Below are 23,714 nucleotides of genomic sequence, written 5' to 3'. Positions count from 1 at the left end.
CCCAAACACCCCTGGGTGCCACTGTTACCGAGCGCCAGCAACTCGAGGTTTTACCCCAGCATGCCCCCTTCTCCTTCCCCTCTCTACCCAATGACCCTGGCAAAGCCTCACCATGGCCTGAACTCCTCAGTCTTGTCTTGAGGGTCCCATCTCCTCCCCGCCAAGCCCCCAAGGAGGGGACAGGGTCCAGTACCCTTGTCCCACAGCCCCCTTCTCAGTTTGCCTGGTGATCTGCAGCATCCCCATGGAAAGCACTTGTTCCTATGTGGGGAAACTGAGGCACAAAGCTACAACAGACATGTGCAGGTTGCGCTGGGCAAACCTTGTCTGGGCTGCCTCTCCTCCTGTCTCACCTTCCCTGGCTGGGATTTGTCCCCCCTCCCACACCTGGACCTCCATCCCCCAGCACAGTGCTGTGCCCCAGCTGCAGGGAGACAGTGGGTGTGGTGACCGGTGGTCCCTGCACAAGAGCACGGGTACTGGGCAGGGGGAAAGACAGCAATGCTGGCTGTGGGCACCTCAGGGGTCCCTGGTCCACCCTAGGGCCAGGAGGCAGGGGTCTCATTGCCCCAGTGAGTATGTACAACCTACAAATAAATACCACCTCCCGTGGGAGGGGGGAGTGCATGTGTCCGTGCGTGTGTGTGTGCGTGGATGTATATATATATATATATATATATTTATTTATTTATAGATATTTTTAATATTAAAAGGGGGGAAAAATAGACCACTGTGCTAGCAAAGTCCCTGATGATGGTTTCATGTATGCCCATAGGCCTCTGGCTGGTGATTCCGGCGGTTTCGAGGCTTCTTCTGGTCCTGCTGCTCCTTGGCTTTGAGGCCAGCCAGCGGCTGCGGGGGGCTGGCAGCCGTGTGCCGCCAGTAGCCCTGGCAGTACTGGTCCAGGAGTCCCATTTCGGGCTGGGTGAGGAGCTGCAGCAGATCCTGGTAGCGGGGAGTGGGGGCACCCGGCAGGCCAGGAGGGGTCTCCGCCTGGACCAGCACGGCGTGGACGGCGCGGCTGCTGAGGACGCGGAGCTGCACCTTGGTCACCGTGTGCTTGAAGTTGTTCTCGGTGGCCGTGCAGGAGTAGAGGCCGCTGTCGCCGAGCTGGAGGGCGCGCAGCAGCAAGCCCTGCTCCGTCCGCAGCACCCGGCCATCCACCCTCAGCTGGGGGACAGGGGACACGGCTCAGCTGGCTGGTACATGGCACCCCCGCACCCCCAGAGCAGTGCCCTGTCCTACCTCTTTCCGCCGGTCGCTGTTGTCCTTCTGCAGCAGCCACTTGACGCTGGCCTGGGGTGAGCGGGGCTGGCACTCCAGGAAGGCAGTGCTGCCCTCCACCCCGTACTGCACGGCCTCCACCGCATTCTTGTTGGCTGCAGGGGGCAGCCAGGTCATGCGTCTCCAGACCCACACCACTCTAAACTCCTGCCCTGCCCACTGATCCTCCAAGGGAGAGTTCCCATCCACGTTCAGCCACACACCCGCTGGGTGTCTGTCCATCCATCCATCCATCCATCCATCCCCCCTCATGTTCATCTTCCTCTGAAGTATCCATATACACCCACGCATTCATTTATGCACCCATCATTTGCAGTCATCCTTCTCTCCACTGTATCCATTCATCCATCCATCCACACATTCAAATCTGTTCAATCTCCTCCCCGACATATCCATCTATCCATCCATGTTCCACCCCCAATGTATTAATTTATCCATCTATGTTCATTCTACTCCCTAATGTATCCCATCCATCCATCCATCCATCCACCAACACCATCTGTGTTCATCCTCATCCCAATGTATCCCATGTTTGTCTTCCTCCTCAGTATATCTATCCATTCACCCACCCACCCACACAACCATCCATGTATCTTCCCATATATCCACCCACAAAATCATCAACCCACCCCTGTGTCCTCTGCCTCCTGCCCTCTGCCCTCAGCCTCCCCTCCCAGCTGCCCCTCATGCCGTGGGGCCGTGCCCCACACCTCCCTCACCGTTGGAGTTGTAGCCACGGCACTGCCGGATGGGGTTGCCGTGCCTGATGTCCTGCCGCCGGCTCCGCCTGTGGGGAGGCAGGAAGTGAGAGGGGGAGCCTGTGGCTGGGGGGTCCCTCCTGCTGCTGCCCCCCGGCCCCCCGTACCTCTTGGAGGAGGCGGAGTAGCGGGTGCAGGCGCTGCCGTCCCAGGCGCAGTAGGGGTCCCGCGCCAGGCAGCAGTCGGCACAGGCCTCCCCGTACACGTCGCAGCGGTGCAGGGCCAGGTGGGTCACGCCTACGGCCGAGGACACATACAGCTGTTGCTGTTGGGGACAGAGAGCACAGGGTGAGATGCTACCTCATCCCCACCCTGCAAGGACCCCTGTGAGTCTCCTGCTCCAGCACAGTGGTGATGCTGGGCAGTGCTGTGGCTGGGCCCGTGATGGGATCTGCCCACCCAGCCCCCTGCCATGTGCTGTGACTCACCCTCTTGGAGGAGATGGTCATCGTCTTGATGGGTGCTGGCACCTGGACAGGGCGGGAGTGAAGAAGGTGGAGGGGTGACAGCTTGGACTGAAGCTGCAGCCCTGGGGTGGGTACCTCAGACCCACCACAGGCAGCTGGAGCAGGGGCAGGCAGGAGGAGATGTGAGGGGGTAGCAGGCAGGAGGGCCAATGCTTGGAGTCCCTCCAGAGCTGGCCAAGGGGTGGTTGGTGTCCCATGGGGCTTACTGATGTCCCAGAGGGCTGGCTGGTGTCCCAAGGGGCTGGTTGGCTGGGTCAAAAACACTCATCAGAGGGTGCAGGACAGGTAAGCCCTTACCTTGAACACCTCGATCTCTTCCAGCATTAGCTCCTCTGTCTCCAGGTCATCCCGGGGGAGCACAATGACCTTCTGCACGGTGCCCCGATCTGCAAGACACCATGGTGCCCAGGGGCTCAGTGCCACCTCTGGGCACCTGTACCCTCCCTGCCTGGGAGGGGGGTCCCTGCTGAGACTGGGGGTGGGAAGGATCCCCCAAGCCCATCCCCATCTCTCTCCTGCTGTGGCAGGTGACTGTGCCTGGGGTGCAGTGTACCAGCTCAGGTCACCACCTGTGGCTAGGGACTGCCACCACCCAGGGCAGCATGGGGACAGCAGCCAGGGAAGGACCACAATGGATCATGGGGGCTCTGGGATATGAGTTAAGAGAGGGGGAAGCACTGGGCTGAATGATGATGTGCCCAGGATGGGCACTAGGGTCTGGGAAGGACAGGGCTGGATGCCAGTGCTTCTAGGATGGGCAAGTGGGCAGGGGAGGCACAAGGCTGGATGATGGTGGGCTCAGCATGGGCAACAGGAAGCATGTAGGATAGATGCTAGGATCAGGAATAGGGTGAGGCTGGATGATGAGGCCCCTGGGATGAGCACCAGGGCAGGTAGAGGATCAAGCTGGATCCCTAGAATGGGAGGTATCATGCTGGATCATTGACTTCAAGGATGGGAACTGGGCTAAAGGAAGGACCAGGTTGGGCGGTTCGGTCCATAGGATGGGCTCTGGGGCAGGGGAAGGACCAGGCCGGAGCCTTGAGGAGGGGCAGGGATCTCGGGGGGGAGGGTGGTCTCAGCCCCTCACCCCACTCTATCGTGGTGGAGGGCACCGTGCTCTGGCCAGCCCTGGTGGTGCCCGTGCCCTCCGGGGCCGCGCCGGAGCATGCTGCGTTCCCCGCGGTGCGCGGCGTGGGTACCTGTGCCCAGGAAAAGCACCTCATAGCGCCCGTCTGCCGCGTCCACCTGGTCCACGGCCACGGTGGTGAAGCGGTAGTTGACGTTGGTGCGGACCACCAGCGGCTGGCGGTGCGTGGGGTACACGGCGTGGTACATCAGCGGGTGTGAGCGCATGAAGTTGATCACTTCATCAGGGTAGTCCTTGGTCGACTTCATGGATGGGGTGAAGGTCCCCCCAGGGCACTGTGGCACAACCATATTCAGGCACGGGTCCGAGGGTTCCAGCTGCCTGTCAGGCGCCAGCTCACCTCCCCATGGGTGCCCAGGGAGTACTTACAGTGCCCGGACGGGGATAGGGCATTTTGCCCGTGTAGGGCATCCACTGGTAGTTGGGTCCCTCCTTGTGTGCAAAGGGCCCGTTGAAGACCATGCGGATGTCGGCCATGGAGTAGACACACACAGCAGAGCCCTTGAAGACTGACCTGGGAGGAAGGATCTGCTGCCACCCTTTGGTTTGGTGCTGCCTGCCCACCCAGCTGGGACCCCTTCCTCTGCTACACTGTGCCAGGAGGGTCAGCACTCACCCCGAAGCAGAGAACACGGCGTAGATAACAGGGTTCTTGGTGTCCTGAGTCTGCTGGATGAAGACGTCCTCTTGGGACAGAAAGATGGAGGTGTCACCATGGGGAAGGTGGGCAGGGGTGCCAGGGCATAGGGAGAGCAGCTACCCATGGGAAAATACGGTGAGGGGCAGCAAGGGTGTCCCCAGCCCTCCCCACAGTGATCCCCAAGCCTGCAGGGTTAGAGATGACTCCTGTCTCCCTTCTCGCCCACTCACGGAGCTCGTCGAAGTGCGTTTCAATTCCATCGGGTCCCGGCACGGAGCAGACAAGCCGGGCCTTCAGGAAGGTGCTCCACTTGTTCACAAGGCAGCAGTGGCCCCCATCGTCATTCTGCAACAGCAACACCCCTGTGGTCAGCCCTGTGCATTCCCCTTCCCCCTTCCCTGCCTGCTCCCCTGCCTGCCTGTTGCTTGCTCCACCTACCAGGCAGATGCGCCCAATGCGGGAATAGACCCCAGGGCTCAGCGGGGCATCGGCTGACTTCTCTCGGAAGAAGAAGTAGAGCTTGTCATCGTTCCTCTCGCTGCTGTCAGGGATGAGCTGGGCACGAACGAAGGCTGGGTCTGGAAAGGCATGACACACCATCAACCCAGCAGCACTCCTGCACCATACCATGGCAGGATGTTGAGCCTCGCTCTTCTCCAGCATCATCCTGCTCCTAGCAAAGCACTGCTGTGGTCACAGGGTGAGAGCTGAAGAACTGGGTCTCTCTGGTGATCATCAGTGCACCAGGAGGGGCTCGGAGCATCCCTGAGGACCTGAGAGCATTCCCAAGGAACACAGGTTGAAGAGATCCATCAGCTCTACGAGCAGAGTGGTGGGAACCAGTCTTCCCCCCAGAAGGAAACACACAGCATGGAAGCTTCTCAGGAAGCTTCTCCCTGCCATCCATCAGCCAGTGTCCAGCCTGTGCTGACAGCTCCCCCTCTTCGGGTTACCGCCCCGCCGGCTCCCCGGCCTGGCAGGATCATCCCATCTGCTCTGCTCTGTTTACTCAGCTGCCGTCCTGTGGGCAGGGGTGCTCCGAGAGGGGCAGGATGAGCGTTCGGGGTCACCGACTGCAGGCAACATGGTTGACATCTCAGCCCTGCAGAAATCCCTGCACGGACACCAGCAGAGCCAGCCCCACTGGCTGCTACCCAGCAAAGCTCCAGGCATGTCTGTCATTGCCCCACACAGCTATCCCTCTGCTCTTTTGCATCCGTCCATCCATCCATCCATCCACCATCCATTTATCCATCATCCATCCATCATCATCCACCCATCCATCATCCACCCATATATCTTCTGTCCATCCATCCGTCCACCTATCCATCAGTCATCAACCGTCAACCATCCATCCATCCATCCATCCATCCATCCATCCACCTGCCCATGCTGGTTGCTGTCTCTGTCTTGGCAGAAGGATGCAGTATGACATGACAGGTGTCACCTCTAGGGCTGGAGCCATGGGGTCCCCAGGGCACCTAGGTCAGCTGACACCTGAACTCACCGTTGAGCCAGCGGGAATTGTACTGGTCTGTCCTCATGGCCGTCTGCTTGCCCATGGTGCGGAAGATGGCTGCGTCCGTGCCCATGAAGTCAATGTACACACCAGCATAGAGCTCTTCATCTGCAGAGGGCAGAGATCAGCCAGGAATGCCCCCCAGTCCCATCCACCCACCTTCTCCAACTGCCCCAGGCTTCATCCAGCCCCAGACCCAGCTGGTAGTCACTGGGCAACCAAGAGCCACTGCCTGTGGCCATCCCAGAGAGCTCTGGAGGTTGGTACTGGCCTGTAACCAGGAACCCCACCTCTGCTGGGCCAAGTGCCCAAGGACTGGGTATCCTGGGTGCTCAGCCATCACTGCTGGGGCAGTAAGGGGTGGCAGGGGCAGGAATCTGACTCCTGGAGGATATTTGGACAATGCAGAAAGATGGTGGAAGCAGCTGTTCCATCTTGCCTGCATGTTCCCTCTGCCCAGTGCTGGCAGCACTGGCCCCAGGGAGCCACAGGACTCACTTATTAACGCAGAGACGGTGTCTACTTTGGGGTCGTAGGAACACTTCCCCTTGCCTGACTCCAGCCTGTCTGGCTCCAGGTAGAAGATATAATCCTGGAGAGGTAAGCAAATAGAGGAGCTGATTAGACTTTCACCCCCTCCATCCCCGTGGCACCTTCCAAAGCCCACCAGGAGAGGCAGCCTCCTCTGGGATAGTGCCCAGCAGTGAGGATGGATGTGGATGGACCACAGAAGGGGTCTGCAGGTCTCCTGGGAAGCTGAAGCCCCTGTGAGCGACTCCTCCAACAATGCTGGGTGCTTCTCCATGCCCTCCACCACTTGGAGACTTGGCTGAGCCACCAGGCTGAAATAGGACATCCATTCCCCAGATCCGGAAAAACATCCCCCTTTGGCTGCCTCTTCACTCCAGCTGGCTGTGCCGCACATCACTGCTTGGCCAGATCCAGGTCACACAGTTCCAACAGCTTCAGCAAGCAGGGTTTGGCCTGTGGCATAGCTCAGCTGCCAGACCCACCATGTTCCTCTTGCCAGGACCCATTTTCCAGCAGTTTTCTTCACAGGGTGAGATGCTGTGTCTGCTCCATGGGATGTCTCCCCACTGTCACCTCTGCCATGGCCAGCCCTGGCACCATCACATATCCACAGCCAGGGGCGAGACTGATGTTGTCCCCAGAGACCCACACAGAATCCTCCGCCGGTGTCACCTGGGGGCAGGCAGGGCCAGGTTGGCCAGCCAGGTCACCCCTCACCCTGGCATAGGGACCACCTTAAGTTGAGATGAAGCAGCATCACAGGAGCATCCATGGGAAGCCTGGGCCTGGGGGGGACCTTCAGCAACAAAATTGGGCTGGTGGAGCTGCCTGCTGGCCCTGTACCCTGACTCTGGTGCAGGGGTGATGGACATGGTGACAGCTGCCCTCCATCGAGAGACCTGCAGGGTTCTGGCAGAGCCCAGCTCTGGGAAGGGCAGGAGGGGGTAAGGAGCCAGGATCTCACCATGAGCATCTCCCACTGGAGGGTGCGCTCACACCAGCCCCTCCTCCTGGGACACCCAGCCCTGGAGATGGACACAGCCATGTTTCTGCCATCCCCATCGCTGCATTGTGCAGGCTGTGCCACTGTCACCATCACAAATGCCTCTGCCCAGTGCTGGCCCTGCTCCTGACCTGGGCAAACCCCTCACAAGGACAACCTGTCTCTCTCCAGTGCAGTCCTTGCCATGGCTGCACCATGTCACCCTCCCAGCTGGGCAACCCATGAGCCATCATGGTGCCAGCCCTGCTGTTTGGCTTAACATGTCTTGAAATGCACTGGAGTTGCTGGGAACGAGGTGCCGGCAGCCCCCAGGGAGCTCCTGCTGGGGCACACCACACACCCTGTCCCCAGCATGGAGGGAGGAACTGTGGGGACCCGAGGGGGCTGAAATGGCAACGGTGCTTCCCCGAGCTGGCAGCAGGAGCTGCCAGGCAGATGCTCACTGCCAACATCATCCTCTGCCCCCCCGATCACCCCAGGGGCAGGGGAGCCCCAGGCTGCTGTGGGGTGTCCATGCCCCATGTGCTCCCTGGCCCATGCACTGCCCCATGTTAGTCCGGAGGGGAGAGGCTTGGGGGTGACACTGTCAGGGTGGGCTGGACACTGGGGTGTTCCCAAAAGCCAGGATGCTGTCACCTCCCTGAGCCCACTTGCCTGTGAGGATGACATGAGTCCCTCACAGGGCAAGACAAAGCAGCTGTGATGTTTCTGTAGACCCTACCCAAACACCTTCTCCACATCACATTGGCATCCTCCCCTGAATCATCCTGAGCCCAGTGGCTCTGCCAACACATGGTCCCACTTCTAAGGGACACAGCAAGCTGGAAGCTGGGCAAAGCTGGCAGTGGGCAGAGAGCCACCATCCCTGACAGTGTCCCCCATGGGGGGGATCCTACATGGACTGGGAGAAAGGAGTTAGTGAGAGAAGGAGAGCCAACGCCAGGCCGGTGGCCGGGAGATGCTGTGCTGAGAGGGAAGGGGATGGCAGGGTTGCCCATGGCACAGGGCACCTGGACCGGGGGTTGGAAGCATGCCAGTGGGACGAAGGAGCCCGCGGCTCTGGCGTGCCCCTGGGGACAGGTGGGCACGGCTGCGGCGGGCTCCCAGACCGGTTCCCACCTTGCTTTGTGCTGGTCTCGGGCTGAGGGGGCTGTCGGTGGATCTGCTTTCCCGGCCTCCCGGCTGGCTCGGCGGAAACCCCTGGGGAAAAGGAGCAGGGCAGACAGTTAGCGCTGGCGGGGGGAAGGACCCCCCAGGGCAGGGGCGAGCGAGGGACCCCAAGAGCCGGGATGATGGATACCCATGGAGCAGCAGCACTGCAGTCCCCCTGGGTGATGCTTGTGGGGGTCCCTGAATGCTTCAGGCTGGGGTGGCCTCTGCTCTCTCCTGCAGAACTGGGGTGCCCTGGCATGGGGCAGGAGAGAGAGGAGAGGCAACTGCCCACAGGCAGCCAGGCTGGGCTCACACCTGGGGATGCAAAAATGGCACCTGCCACCCAGCTGGCAGCACCCTGTACCAAGGAGCAATACCCCAGTACCAAAGGTACTGGCACCACGGGGTCACTGGAACCCCCAGTCCCTGCCACACTGCCGCTGGCTCTGCTGAAGGGACACATGCACCAGCACCCTTGGTCCTCCTCAAATGCTGCCACTGCCCAGCCTGGTCCCAGTCCAGTCCCAGTCCAATACCAATTTGGAGTGGCCTGAGCAGCATCCACCTCTCTCAGTGCCCATGCCAGGCTTGGGAGCACTGAGGTAGACATCCATCCTTCACATCCAGCGCCGTGATCCTCCCTCGGCTTGGGCTGGTGGCCCTCTCTCCAACCACAGGAAAGGACACAGCCTGAGACCCACCACCCCAGCACAGAGGTGACAGATACTTCACAGGGCTTGGGACTCCTGGGACACCTGTGTTGCTACTTGCAGAGACTGGCTCCCTCCTGGGGCTGAACTGAAAGTGCTCCTCTCTCTGCCGTGCATCTGGTCTGGTGGCATGCAGCTTCAATGCCACCCTCTCACTGCATGTTGTGGTCCTTGGGGCTGGATGACATCCATCAAGGACAACCCTGATATGGCCACATGTGCTGGCACAGCACCTGCCATGGTTCTTCCTGTACAATGCCAGTTTCGTGGTGTCGGGCATCCTTGGAATCTGCGGTGAGGGGCTCAGCAGCCTGGCAGTGGGTGGCACAAGTGGGTTGACATGTTCCTCGTCCTGGTGGAGATTCAGCAGCGGCTTCAGCCAGCAGGGTGGGAGGGCATGTCACATGGAAGCTGCCATCAGGTTCCAGACAGGGGGGCACAGTTCCAGTGCAAAGAGAAGTCCTCGGTCTGCAGAGATGGCTCGGTCCCACTCAGCAGCACAACACCGTTAGCCACAGTCACTCACAGCCTGCCACTGCCCACCCAAGCCTCTGCCCCCCTCACCCCGGCACCAGCCGGCAGAGCTGAGCCCTCATGCACCCTGCTGCAGGCCCATGGTGGCTGTGCCAGCACCACCCTGCCCAGCACCAGCTCAGCACCCCATCCCTCCCACCCCTCACCTGGGCTTTGCGCCCACGGTTGACGAAGGCGCAGATGGGGTTGTAGGCACCGGTGCCACACACGTAGAGGTGTGTCCGGTTCCAGGGCTGGATCAGGCGGATGAAGTTGCCACACTCCCCCTGAGAAGCAGAGTAGAGGGTATCAACCCCAGCAAGGGGCCATAGGTTGGGGTGGGGCTATGGTTGGTGTGGGTGTGTAATGGTATGATGTGGGCCATGGGATGGAATGTCATTGGATGGCATGTGACATGGGACAGCATGGATCAAGGGTTAGCATGGACCACAAGGTGTCAAATCAGAGAGGCCAGCCCCAGCTGGAGGGAGGAAGCAGCATGGGAAGCTCAGCCTCCTACTCTCCTGGGAAGCTCTCCTTGACTTGCATGGCTGGGACAGAGGGGGTGGCAGGACACTGTGACACTGGAGTGCCAACCCATACCAGCACAGTTGCAGATGCTGTCACACTACAGGGGACCCAGGGGATGGCTTTTCCAGGGTAGGACACAAGGACATGAATCCCCATCCAGTGCCCTCCACCAGCCCTCCTCAGCTACCACAAGGGGGTTCATGGTGGCCACTCACGTTGCTGTTTTTGCCTGACAGGATGCACTCCTCAATCCTCTGCTGGGACGCAGGCCAGTGGATCTGCAGAGACACCAACTCAGGGGAGACCAGGGCTCCCACCCAGCCCCATCAGCACCCACCACTTCCCCATCAGCACCAGTTGAGCCCATCATGCCCATCGAGCTCTTGCCCTGGCATCGAAAATGCCCCTCAGATGCCTGGTTGTCCCTCTTCCACCTGCCCCCCCCCGCCCCGAGACAGCAGCTTACGATGAGGGGCTCGCGGTTGATGTCGTGCAGGTCCAGCGACAGGACGTAGTCCTTGCTGCCCACGTACATGCGGTCGTGGTCCTCGTCCTTCAGCAGGATGCGGTAGTCGCTGGAGTTGAGGAGGAAGTTGAAGAAGTGGGCTGTGCCCGTTGCCTTCAGCTCTAGAAGGGGAAAGCACCCCAGGGTCAGCACCCCAGGGACTCCTGTCTTCCCCAGTGCCATCCCTGCCCCTGAGTCCAAGCCTGGTCCCAGCTGCAGGAGGGTGAGTCCCATGACAAGAAGTGCCCACCTCCCAGGCCATGGTGCCCACCTTCCAGTCTCATAGTGCCTTCTTTCCCCTCCGTGAGCATCATGATGCTGTCACCTCTGTGCAGGACATGTGACAATGACAGAGATGCTCATGGCCACTTGGGACAACCAAGACTGGCCAGGAGATAGGGCAGCAAGACCTGGGCTCAGGAGACCCAGCCCACCACAGCAGGGAGTGGAGTTCACCATTAAGATAGGGCAAGAGGTGGGAGCTCCCTGACATGTCAGCCCAGGGACTAAAACCTCTGGCATCATCCTTCTGCCCTGTGACCCCATGCCCAAGCCAAGCCTCTGGCTCTTAGGATGGGGGAGCTGGGACCCCAGGGAGCCAGCTCCTGGGGAGGGGATGAGCCTCTCCTCTACCCTGCACACCCCACCCCCCTTGGAAAGCTATTTTTAGCCTGAGTGTGGGAGCAAGGAGTGAAAGAGGATAATGAGGGTCATGAATATTCACAAGTGCAGTGAGGCAGCCAGATGGAAGGCAGAAGTGCTGCAGATGATGTGGGCCAGTGCCAAGAACCATGAGGCAGGGACCAGGACACGAGTGAGACAGAGCACGCTACCCTGACAGGACACTACCTGCCCTTGATGCCACTTTTTGGAGTTGCCACTCGCCTTGCAGGTGTCACCCCCTTTTGATGCTACACCCAGATATCAGATGCCACCTCCATGGGATGACATCTGCTCTGGATGCCTTTCCCTTTGGAGGTGCCATCCCTTTAGATGCCACCAACAACCATCGGATGACACTCCAAGCCATCGGATGCCATTCCCATAGGATATCATCTTACCCATATGCTTCCCTTTGGAGGTGCCACTCTTTAGATTATACCAACAGCCATTGGATGCCACCTCCTTGTGTTTCCATCTCCCTCTGAAGGCAACCCCTCTGGAAATGCCACTTCTTTTGGAGGTATAACCCCCTTTGGATGCATGACACTCCCATAGTACACTGGTCCAATGAATATCCTCACCCTGTGGAGTTTGTCCCTTTGTGCAGGCACTGGGAGCTGGGAGCAGCCCTGGGGACCCCCCTTCCTGGGGAGGAACAGAGAAGGTCCTGCAGGTCAGAGTCAGGAAGGAGCCTGCTGGCTTCCAGGCAGGGCTGGGCAGGGCTCCAGTGGCCAGCTGCCATTCCCAGTGGGAGGCCAAGTGCCTGCAGATCTCCCTGACCTCCCAGCCTCACAGAGGACTGGCAACATCCCACCAGTGTCCTCAGGGTCCCTTCTCATCCTGGGCACCCACTCTGTCCCACGGCTGGCAGTGGTGCTCTCCAGTCCCATGGTGGAGCCCACTCAGCGCCGCTCAGCTATGGTGGTGAGGCCAATGCACTCCAGGCACCACGGGGTGGGAATGTGCTGGAACAGGCTGCGGGAAACTGCATCATGGGACAGGAGATCAACCTCCCCCAGCCTGGGGGTCTGCCCTTCTGCCAGGGCTGGATGGACAGGACAAGCACAGTGGGTATGAGGAGGGGCTGGCAGTTTGGGCTGCAGGCGGGGGGTCCACGGCAGAGGTGGGATGGAACAGTGCCAAGGATGGAGGGCTGGGGAGCTGCTCAGCCACCCACGGCATGCTCCTCCTCCTGCCTGTCCCATCTGGGCTCCAGATGCTCCCTGTGGCGGGTGCTGGCTCGCCTGCCACCCATGGTGTCCCCAGTCTGTCCTATAGCCTTCCCTGCCTGTCCCATGGCGCATTGGGTCTGGTGCCTGCCTGTCCCATGTCCTGCAGCTGCCCCACTGTGTGTGTACATGTGTGTGCCCCACAATATGTGTGTGTGTGTGTGTGTGTGTGCGCACGTGCTGGTGCTTCCCCTGGTGGGACACTGATGTTGGTGGGGACTGGAGTTTGGGAGCCAGGAAAGGGCAGGGCAGCTCCAGCAGCGGGTGAGGCAGAGCAGAACAGCTCGTCCCCAGCTGCTGCTGATGTAACTGCATGCCCAGCTATCCCAGGCAGGACAGAGACACCTGGAGCAGGCAGACAGGAATGGCAGTTAAACTGGGAAGGAGCCCCCATGACAGGACAGACCCCCATCCTCACTGCCTGGCCTGGGGATGCCATGTTCAACCTCCCAGGAGACGTGCTCCCATCCTCGCCCTCCTGGCCGGGACGCTGGGGCTGAGCCGGGCAGCACCAGGACACTGGTGTCAGAGGGTCCCATGACAGTGACAACTGCAAATATCTGACAGCCACTAGGATGGGCGTTCCCGGGACTTGGCAGGTGACAAGGCCAGCAGCACAAAAGGCCCTGGCCCCCGCCGGGGGCTCCATTCAGCCCCCCACGGCCCAGCGATCAGAGGGGGCACTCCCTAGGCAGGGTGGTGACAGATCCACTGCCCCGTAACGCCCTCTCTAAAGGCGATGGAGGGGCGGGTGAGCCCCTGCCCCAACCTCTGACCTTCCAAACCTCCATCTCCCTGCCCTCCCTGCCTAATCCCCTATCACCACTGTGCTCCCAAACCTGCCCCCAGCAGCTGCGGGGTGTCCTGGGGCTGGAGAAGGGGCACCCCCGGGCTGGAGAAGCCGGCTCATTAGCTGATTCGCCCTGGTGAGCATACACTCTCCTGCATCCCCATTGCCAATCCCGGCACCAGCAGAGCTTCCCTGGCTGGCCGAGAGCCTAATCCCATTTTAATTGCCCAGCACCGGAGCCAGGAGCTGCTCAGGCATCACAGCCAGGGTGGCCTCCCTGGGGATCGTCCCCTCGCAGCATTCCACGGAGCCCCCCGGGACTCACCTCCCCCAGAATCGTTCTGTGGCCTTGGGCGTTGAGATTTAATTACCCTGCACCCTCAAGCGATGCCAGCGGCCAGGAGCCCGAGGGCTGGCAACAACGGGAAATGCTTTTCTCTGCCTGCAGCACCACCGCCCCACTGCACGATCTGCGAAGCCAAATTCCCCCTGCAATGCCAAACTCGGGCTGCATTCCCAGCCCTGGCAGCTGCCCATGCTGCCATCCTTGCTGGCTGCCACCACTGGCCTCCACGGGCAGGGGTGAGCAGTCCCTACCCATCACCCATTGGCATGGAGACCCAAAGCAAAGGGGAGATTTGGGGGGTTCCCAATAAACCAAACACCCCCAAGGGCTTCTCACCCCATCCTAGCCCTCCAAATCCCCCTCGACCCCCCCAAACATCACAAGGGCACCAGCATGAAGAGTTAAATGCCATTAGGACCTGAGCGGGGCACCTCCCCAGGTGCACCATCACTGCATTCCCCAAAACCAATTACAGGCGCTCTCACCTAATTAGATTCTAATTATGGGCTTGTAGCGCATTCAACATAATTAGCATGTAAATTACACGGCGTGTTTATATTCAATAACTGCTCTCCCCCCGCGGCTGGCGGAGCCAGCGCCTTTCGGGAGCCCTTTCTTTGCATGAGGGAGAATGAATTCACTCTAAATGCCGATGGAGAAGCCCAGCATTGATCCCAAGGGAGCCTGGCACAGCAGGGATAAATCCCATCTCCATCCTGCAGCGTTTTATCCCACAAATTTAGAAGCATGTCCCAAATTTTGATGATGTTCCCTGCTAATTTTTTCCCTACTTGAAATTTGGGATATAGTAGATGATGCAGTCAGAGAGGCAGGATAGGGAGCAATGCCAGGAGAGGGATGGGGGGCTGAACATGTCCCCTCGTGTGGTTAAAGCATTTGTTGTTATTGGGGCTGATCAAAGAGCTGGGTGGGTCGTCCGATGAAAGCAGAATTGCTTATTTGTTTGAGCGTCACTCCGCTACCCCTTGATGGGTTATTTATGATGTAATTAAGCTAATTACATGTAATAAGAGAGTTTCCGTGGCCCCCAGCCAAGCTCTTTTCCCATTTAACCGATTCACAGGTGGGAGGAAACCAAAGCTGCCTTGCAGGGGCTTGGGAGATGAAATGACTCTGGCTCCCGCTCGCTGCCTTCCACTCCCGATCATCTCCAGCCCCCCCGGAGCACCAACCCATGCCGGCACTCGTGGCAGGGGACAGGTGCTGCGGCCGCCCGGGTCAAATCCCTTGGGATGAAAGCGGTGCCGGCCGGGTGCTCCGTGCAGCCATCGCTGCCCGGCCGGTTGGGTACAAGCCAAAAAAAAAAAAAAAAAAAAACGGAAAAAAAAAAAAAGAAAGAAAAACCAGATTTTTTCAGCCGAAACCGCTGATTCATCCCCCGGCCAGCCTGCCCCAAGCGCTGGTGGGTGGATGTGCCCCAGCGAGCAGTGCTGGCAGTGGGGAACCCCATCCCCACTGAGCATCACTCCGCAGTGGTGACCCCGAATCCCTGCTGGGAGCTGGGTCAGGGGTTGCTCCAGCAGCAAGAAAACCCCTTCAGGAAAGAGCTTGGCTTCAGAAAAAAAGACTTTAATCCCCCCAAAAGCAAAGAGCTGAGCCGAGGTGTCCCCACCCGCCGGCTTTTAGGCTTTTTTTGTTTAACTTTTGGACATTATTTCCTTCCGCAGCCCCTGAGGGCAGGGCACAGTGCCGGGCGGAAAGTGCTGCTGCTCCGAGCCCTCTGCTCTGTGCCCAAACAGCACCAGAGTAGGGGGAACACCCGCGCCAGGACCCCAAGAAGGGCCATGCTGCTCCATAAGCAGCATTGTTAATTTGAGGGATAACTAGCTTATTAGATACAGGCTTGGGGGGGATGAAATCACACCGGGTTTTTTTGGGGGGGAGGAGGGTTTAAGGAGCTTATGGAGCTTCGCAGCCGGAGCCAGGGAGCTCAGCCCCAGCAGCAGCCGGTCCCAGCGGGTGGGGGAGCCCTGCCACAGCCCCCCACTGTCCCAGCCAAGGAAATCCTCTTAGGGGTCAAAGAGTTCAGCCCCATGTCCCCGCCTCCAGGGCGCGGGAAAGGGGACTGCGGCATCCCCCCAACCTTTGTGGGGTCTGAGGAGCAGTGTGGGGATCTAGCACACCCCCAAACTCATGCCAGGGTGGGGACCAGTAGTGCCAGCACTGCCTGGCACGTTCCCAGGACTGGGTGTCCCCAAGCCCTTGGCCCTTCCTGCACCCCCGTGCCCCCCCATGTTTATTCCATCCTGCTGTCGCCAAGTGGTGCCCACAGCTGCGGCAGCTTAGGAGGGCGCCTGGGCGGCCCAGGGACACAGTCCCCTATCCGGGCTCCTCTCCAGCCATCTGCCACCCCCTGGCCTGGATCAAGAATGCTGATATCCCCTGGCCACCGGCAGAGATGCCAGCAGGGTGAGGGGGGAAACTGAGGCACGAGGCAGGCAGGAGAGAGGGCACACAGGCGGCTGGCAGCAAAGCCAAGAGGGGACTCCATGCTTGATTTATTCTTTCCAAAGTGATTTTTTCCCCTTGCAGGAACTGCCCTGCCTCTCACCCAGCCCCTCCCTGCCAGGGCTGCCCCTGCTGGACGTGGGCCACAGATTTTCCGAGAGGTGCCAGCACGGCTGTTCCCCTCACCGCGGGGAGCGGCTCCTGTTTTGAAGCCCCACGGAGAGTTCTGACCTCGACGGCTTCCCACAGCGACGCGGGGTGAGAGCCCACCCTTCCTTCCCGCACGCTTTTCCCACGCCGGACAGGGAGCAGGACATGGAGGGATGAATCACCATCATCATCACCTCCTGCATCCTCGTGGGGAACGGGCCAGCCTCTCCGGTGCCTGAGCCCCCGGCCCGGAGGAAGGCCCAGAGGAGAGGGGGCTGCAGGATGTGTACAGGAATGGGGGGGGGAATTTCTAGCAAGGAGATGATTAAAAATATCCACCCTATTTCTGGCCAGCACTGGGCTGGGATCTGGGAAGAGCTGTTGGCAAAAGGGAGCTGTGCCGGAGCCGCTCCCAGCACTGTTCTTTCCATGCCGGTCACCTTCCTCCTGCCGACACACGGACAGGAAAGCCTTGAGAGGAGGACAGACGTAAGGACACCATGGGGGTGACGGGATGGGGGGAGGACCGGGGGATGACCCTGCCCAGCCCATCAGGGCACAGGAGCTTGGCTCCCACCCCTTCCCTATCGCTTTGGTATTTTATGTATGTATTTTTTTTAACACACTCAGAGACGCCGGGGCTCCGTGGAGGATGACGCAGGCCCCGGGGAGCTGCGACAAACCTCTGGCGCGCGATAACAAGCAAAGGCAAACAAACCCAGAGACGCTCCCGGGGCTGGCAGGGCTCCAGGCAGCGTAGCTGCTGAGGCACGGCCCTGGGGGACACACACGGGGACATGGTGGCCCCTTCCCCAGCACTCTGCCGTGCTTATGGCCACCTTGACCCCACAGCGCAGTGCCTTGGCACAGGGATGCTTTAGCCAGAGGGATGTTGGTGGTGGGGACACTGCACCTCAAACCCAGCAGCATCCCTCCAGCTGTGCCCACACCAATGGCCTCCAGGTTCTCTGTGGCACCACGGCCATGTCCCTGATGGCAAAGTCCAGCCCAGCTCATCACAGCAGTGTCCCCCAGCCCAGACCCATCACAGCCAGCCCCACTGCCTGCATCTGTCCTGGGGGATTTGGGGCCAGGGATGTGGGTACCAGCCCTGGCTCCCCAGGCAAGAGGAGGGGCTGGACCCTCCAGGATGTGCCACTGCCATCCCACATCTCATGGTCCCATGACTTTGGGGAGGCTGCAGACAGATTATTAACTCGGGATGCTGCTCACTGACAGTTCAGTGTGTGGAGTCCAGCTGGCCCTTGAGGAAGACCCCGGGATAATTCTCTGCTGCCACCACCGCTGCAAGAATGCAGGCAGGGAAGAGGTGAGTGGCATCCCTTCCCAATTCTGATGTGCTTGTATCCAGCATGCCACTGGCATTTCTTCTCTGTGTGTCAGTGCAAACCAGTTCTTCTCCCACTGCAAATCCCCTCTCTGGGCAGCAAGGGCAAGGGGAGCTCTGCCAGACCTCCTAAGACAGGAAGGAGTGGAGAACCTGACACAGGCACTTGGGTGATGCTCCCAGGTCCCCTCAGTGCAGCCAGGGGCCCTTGCTCCAGCCAACCAGGGTGAAAAAATACCAAGTCCAAACCAGCCCCCAACATGCAGCTTAACCATGTCTATCTGGAATTCAGCTTCCTCCTGGGACACACCGTGGCAGTGGGCATCAGGTCCAACTGGGGCTTCACTGGAGCCTCCCCTCCCCGCAACACAGCTGTGAGGAAGAGATATGCTCTGAGCCAGGGTGGGGAGGCATCCCTACAGCAGCCAAAGTGCCCCAGCAGCCCCCAAAATCCTCAGAAAACACCTTTCTGAGAGGAAAGCTCTGCCTGCCTCTGGGGAGGAACTGCTCACTGCTTTCCAGCCTGGACTTGTCCCCAGACTCTTCATACCAGCTCTTTTTCCTGCCGAGACCAGCCCGTAACACCCAAGACCAGCCCTGCCGTGTTTGCCGCCAGCCCCCCGGCCCCTCCTGCCCTGTGCTCATCGTCGGTTCTGCCACCACATCCTGGGCTCGCCGGTTCGGTTCGTGACTGGAGGGCAAAGGCATGGTGGGACAGCACAGCAGGGGCACAGGCAGCACAAGCAGCACAGCCCCAGCTCTCCCAAGGACTCGAAGGGGAGGCAGACACGAGACTCCTCGTGTCTGTCACCTCCTGACACGAATCCAAGCAGACAAACCCCCAGCAGGGACAATTTCCATTCCGCTCCTCGAGGTTTGCAGCCCTCGGACTTGTCTCATCGGCCCCAGCCCACCCCACTCAGCATCCACAAAGCAGGAGCTCACGATAAACCTCTTCACCAATGTGCACCCCAAAGCTGACCTAGGGGTCCCCCCACAGCTCCTGAAGTTGGTGGGTGGGCTGAGCAGCCCCGGCATCAAAGGGTTAAACACCTTCCCCCCACCCGGCACCCTCCCCTCCTGCCTCTCCCGGCTCCCTGCCAGCTCCCAGGCATTAATACCAGCTGGGGGGGTCGGGGCGGCGTCAAGCTGCTGTCTGGAATCGGGGTGCCGCTGGGGGGGGGCTTCCTGCACCTCAGCATCCACTTTTGCCAGATGGAGAGAGCTACCCACTCACTAGGGAAAGCATGTTGGGGGAATCAGGCAGGCTACCAGCACTCCCAGACTGTGTGTGCTGGGGCAGACTGGGAGCTCAGCCACACCTGAATATGGATTCCCATGGACATTTCTGGGGATGCAGCTTGCTGATGCCCCCCGAGTGAGAAGAGGAGGAGGAGGAGCAGCCTGCACTGGACTGCCCCTGGTTTCCTTCATCTTGGTGTCCCACCCTACCCCCCGACTCCCACCGCCAGGCTCTTACCTTTGAAGGAGAGCTGGACCCTGGGAGTGGCCAAGCTGTGGTCCTTAGGGTGGGCAGCCCGCCAGCCCAGAGTCAGCAGGGTGGCCCAGAGGAGGACGCCGACCACGGGCATGGTGGGCACGCGCCTGGGCGCTGAGATCGAGGGGAGTCCGGGGGGGCTGAGCCTGCCAAGGACGGCACATGGGGGAGGGATGTCAGTTCACTGCACCCACTATCCCCCGGGGGGTACAAGCCCCACATCTCCCCACCCCACTCTCCATCATCTGCTGGCAGGCAGCATCCTCTGGGGAGGGCTGGAAGTCAGCCCGGGGGGCTGAACTCCACTCTGCAGGCTGGGGGGGGGGGGGGGGCAGGAACTGGGAAGGGGGGAGGCCCAGCCTCACCTCCTTGGGTGCCCAGCCAAGCACGCAGGGCGAGGCGAGCGCAGCCAGAACTGCTGCAGCACGCTCCTCCACCCAAGCCAGTGAGCCTTGCCCAGGTGAGGAGCATCCCTCCATCCCTCCTCACACCCCCCCTCGGCTGCAGCATCCCCCTCCCCAGAGGGGTCCCACTCCCAGCCCTCCCCACCTCTCCTCCCAGCCCCCAGCAAAGCTACAGCAAGCAGAGCTGGGATCAAATCTTTCCAACATGAAGGAAATCTGGACTTCATTATTCCAAGAACGTACAAAAAAAAAAAAAAAAAAGGGATTTTTTTTTTTTCATAAATAAAAGAGGAAGAAAAAGAAGAGGAAAAAAAAGCCCTGCCTGTGTGCCAGGCAGCTGGACTCCCTGGGGCTCCAGTACTGAGTGGAGTCCGCCAAGCTGCCTCCAGCAAGCCACACATGCACCCCGGCACGGCACGGTGCACAGTGCCCCCCGCGTACCCCGCTGCCCCTCCTAGAGGGACCATCCCCTGGGCCAGCCCCCTCACCCGAGGCAGTACCTTCCTGGGGGTCCACAGGATGCCCAGGGCAGGATTTGAGAGGAGGCCCACGGTGGGAAGCCCCCCGTGTCCCCAGGTAGCTGCACGCTTGGGTGGGATGTGCTGTGCCACAGTACCGGGTGGGCTCGGGCATGCGAGGAATGTCCGGCCAGCCCAGCCAAAGGGGCTCTGCGCTGTGGCGATGGGGGGGTCCCCACCACACCACTCCCACAGGGCCATGCCCTCCGGGGATCTGTCACTGCACAGCGCCACGGGGGACAGGCACACCCAAAGCCAGGCAGATGGCTGGGAACCCTCCGGGGCACCCCGGAGAGGGATCGTGGGCTGCAAGAGAGGCAATCCCGCACCCCACCCGGGTGGTCTGGCCGGTGTCTCCTGGAGTGCACAGCACCCGTGCCGCCAGCCCCGAGTGGGACAAGGGCAGAAGCACCGTCACCAGCGGCAGGGCAAGACCCTGAGCGCGGTGGCACTGCCGTTCCCTGGGGCTTCATAATTTTTTTTCTCCTTTTTGCTTTTGGGGTAAGTAAATATTTCAATTTGCTCCTCTGCCCCTGAGCACACCCAGCTCTGCTCCATTGTACTGGCATTCGATTCTCTTTCAGGCTGCCTTCCCCCTTCTCCCACCCATTCCCGGGCTCTGCCCTTCCCATCAGCGCCGGGCTGGGACAGCCTGCACCCCCAGTTCCTCCACCAGCCAAAACTCCAGTTGGTTGCAGTTAAATAACCCCCCTCCATCCAAACCTCCCCCCTCTCCCCGGCAGCTTTAGGAAATAATTCTGGCAAATCCCACTATTGCATTTGGATGGAGCGGCGTACGCGTCAGAGACAGGGAGCGAGATGGCAAACAAAGGAAAAGAGGGAGAGGAGGGGAGCGCAGCAAGCGCAGGGCGAGGAGGGGGGAAAAGGCCGGCGGCGACTGGGGGGCACCCAGGCCCGGCCGGGAAAGACAAATTCCAAAGAAGCAAAAAGGGAAACGGGCCATTGGAGTGCACCTTGGCCAGGAAATCTCCATTTCCAGGGTCATCTGCACTCCGGGGAAACTGAGAACTCCAGGGGAGAGCGGCCACATTCCTACCCCCCAGCCCCCGGGCTGTCTGGGCTTGGAGGGGTTTTTTTGGCAATTAAAGTTTGGCCATTGCTGGTGCCGCCGCAGGAAGATCAAAATCCTTCTCGGCTTTATCCCCCCTCCCCAGGCTGGTCAATGCAGCGCCGCCGAGCCCAGGCAATTAGGGAAAGGTTTTCTCGGCTGGAATAGGGGCTCCTTTGGGGGATCGAACCCCCAAAGAGGGCTGAGGGGATGCCTCGGGAATGCCCTCGGGGTGCCCGGGGGGGCTGAGGGGTAGGGCTGCCTGCACGCCTGGTCCCCGTGGGCTCGGGAGAGAGCAGGAAACATTTTGGGAGGGAAAAGCAATAGAGGCAGGATAGGCAGCGGGAGGGGAGCCTGGCCCACCTCCGGCCGCGGCGCGCGATGCCACAAGCGGGAAGGGGGGAAAAATAGGTAATAAAACAACGGAATACAGTATAATAATGCTAAATGTCCAGCGCGGCCCCGCGCACCCGGGAAATAACTTTGCACAACTTCGCGCTCCGGCACGACTGGCCTGTCCTGTTCCCAGGGAGCGCCGACTGTCCCCTGCGCCCCTCGCCCGGGCGCCCTCCACGCACCCCCAGCCCGCCGGGGCGCGGAATCCCGCCGGGGCTCGGCGTTCCACCTCGGCGGGCTCCGGCAGCCTGCTCGGCCGTGCCGGGCGTTCTCCGGGGGGTGTGTGTGTCCCGGCACCCCCTCCCGGGCACCCCTCGCCGCCGAGCCCTGCCGCAGCCCCCCTGCCCCGGGGGCTCCCTGCCAGCCCCCATCCTCTTGGACAGTCCCCCCGCTCCGAGCGGGACAGGGGCGCGCTGCCCAGCCGCGGCTGCCGGGAGCGGGGGTACCGGCACGGATCCCCCACCCCGGTACTACCCCTCTGCGAGGCGGGCAGCGCGGGGGCTCCACAGCGCCCGGTACCGCCGCCAGCGCGGGGCTGGGGTCCCAACACCGCACCGCCGGCACCAGCCCGCGCCCCACCTGCCCACTTCACCGGCAAGTTGCGGCGTGGGGTGGTGGTGGTGGTGGGGTGAGAGACCGACCCACACACGCGCGAGTTCCGAGCGGAGGAAAGTTTCTCCCGGGGCGCCCCCCGCGCCGGGCACCCGCCCCGCCGCCCGGCGAGGCTCTTACCTCCGCGGGGGTCCCGGCGGCGGCTGCGGGGGTGCGGAGGGCGGCGGGGCTCAGCGCCGCGCCGGGGTCCCGCGGCCCCCCGCCATCTCTCGGCCGCGACTGCCGCCGCGGCCCCGGCCCGTGAGCGGCGGGCGGGGCGGGGCGGGCACCGGGCGGGGCTCGGCCCCCACTGGGCCCCGTTGCGGGGCGCCGCGGGGGGCGTCCTTTGCATGGACACGCCCTCCAGTAACGCCCCTCCCTGCCCCGGGCCGCAGGTTCGAGCCCCGGCGCCGCCCCCGCCTCTCACCTCTGGCTCCGGCCCTTTGTTGCGGGGTGCAGGCGGTGCCCCCGGTGCCGTGCCAGCCCGCCGGCGGATCGCTGTTACCTCCGCGGCACACCGCCCTCCCGCCGGTCCCGGGAAGGAGGCGGATAAATAAGTGCCGTCCCTCCTTTGTCTGCCGCGGCGGGGGGCGGCCCGGGGCGGCGGGGGGCTGCGGGGAGCCGAGCCCTGGCGAGTCGGCGGCTTTGTGAGAGCTCCGGCGAGAAACCGTCTCTCACGCACGGTATCTCCAAAGGCTGTGAGTGGGGCGCCGTCCCTGGCCCCACCTTGCTCGTTCTGCTAGCCCGCACTCCGGGTACCCCCACCGGTGACACCCGTCCCACTCTAGTTCCTTGGGTCGCAGGCAGGTGACTCCTTCCCTGCTCTGGTCCTCCGGCATCCCACCACCTCGGGATCTGCTGGCACCTAGGTGATCCCAGCTGTACCCTGGCATCCCTCTACTCCAGGATCTGCTGGCCCCTGGGGTATTCTTCCATGGGACCATTCTCCCCCTGCACTGGCTGATCCCTGCCGAGCACCATTCTCCCTGCACACCACTGTACGCTCCCCTCCAAGGCATCAACTGGCAGATATCGTGCAGCTAAGCCCCGTAGCTCTGCTCTGTTCTTTCCTGCCCGAGCTGGCCACCTTGGAGCCCCTTAGAGCCCCTAAAATGCCAGGCACATGACTCAGTTACCCTGCTCTGCTTCTACCAGGCTGGGGGCCTCCCCCAGACGGGAGCACAACCCCTGCAAGCACCACAGAGCTTGGCCCAATACCCCCATCTCAGCAGGACCTTCCCCCTTGGCCTCAGAGGTCCCACGCACAGGTTTGCTGCCTCTCCTTCTGCTCCCCTGCTCCTAGGTGGGGTAATGAGGTGTTAAGGATGCTTAAAAAGCAGAAAAAGGGGTGCTGGAGGGGAAAGTGCCCCGATCTTAGACCCATCACTTGCCTCTGAGCCAGGCTCCCTGGATAGGAGCAGGGCAGAGGGGAGCCAGGACATCCTGGAACAAGGACCAGGGGACGGAGAGCAGAAGTCAC

The 23,714-nt window shown here is 61.2% G+C and overlaps 1 protein-coding gene across 3 annotated transcripts; it reads right to left on the bottom strand.

Moving 5' to 3' along the window:
* Positions 1 to 687: 687 nt before the first annotated feature.
* On the bottom strand, positions 688 to 22,392 carry SEMA3F (semaphorin 3F). Of its 3 annotated transcripts, XM_017820063.1 has the most exons (19): positions 22,376 to 22,392; positions 19,239 to 19,402; positions 10,725 to 10,885; positions 10,474 to 10,536; positions 9,895 to 10,014; positions 8,472 to 8,552; positions 6,317 to 6,410; positions 5,807 to 5,926; positions 4,738 to 4,877; positions 4,530 to 4,644; positions 4,276 to 4,345; positions 4,029 to 4,173; positions 3,712 to 3,934; positions 2,807 to 2,895; positions 2,471 to 2,512; positions 2,150 to 2,307; positions 2,004 to 2,071; positions 1,246 to 1,379; positions 688 to 1,170 (listed from the first exon to the last, which is right to left on the bottom strand). In XM_017820063.1, the coding sequence occupies exons 2-19, from the start codon at positions 19,348 to 19,350 to the stop codon at positions 760 to 762; spliced, it is 2,346 nt and encodes a 781-aa protein (XP_017675552.1). In that variant the 5' UTR covers positions 19,351 to 19,402; positions 22,376 to 22,392; the 3' UTR covers positions 688 to 759. The 3 variants fall into 3 exon arrangements, with proteins under 3 accessions (XP_017675552.1, XP_017675554.1, XP_017675553.1); XM_017820065.1 differs by lacking the exon at positions 8,472 to 8,552; XM_017820064.1 differs by lacking the exon at positions 8,472 to 8,552 and having other exon boundaries at positions 2,004 to 2,307.
* Positions 22,393 to 23,714: the final 1,322 nt, after the last annotated feature.

This window comes from Lepidothrix coronata, unplaced genomic scaffold, assembly GCF_001604755.1.
Source record: "Lepidothrix coronata isolate B3197 unplaced genomic scaffold, Lepidothrix_coronata-1.0 Scaffold78, whole genome shotgun sequence".
Classification (NCBI taxonomy): Eukaryota; Metazoa; Chordata; class Aves; order Passeriformes; family Pipridae; genus Lepidothrix; species Lepidothrix coronata.
This window is presented reverse-complemented; position numbering and strand designations above follow the sequence as displayed.

Bases quoted from the DNA above. Each gene is read 5' to 3' on its own strand.
- SEMA3F (XM_017820063.1), bottom strand. From the start codon at position 19,350: ATGCCCGTGGTCGGCGTCCTCCTCTGGGCCACCCTGCTGACTCTGGGC. The intron at 4,645-4,737 runs GTAGGTGGAGCA...TTGCTGTTGCAG, and splicing joins GCATTGGGCGCATCTGCCTG to AATGACGATGGGGGCCACTG. The intron at 4,174-4,275 runs GTGAGTGCTGAC...CCTTCCTCCCAG, and splicing joins GCCGTGTTCTCTGCTTCGGG to GTCAGTCTTCAAGGGCTCTG.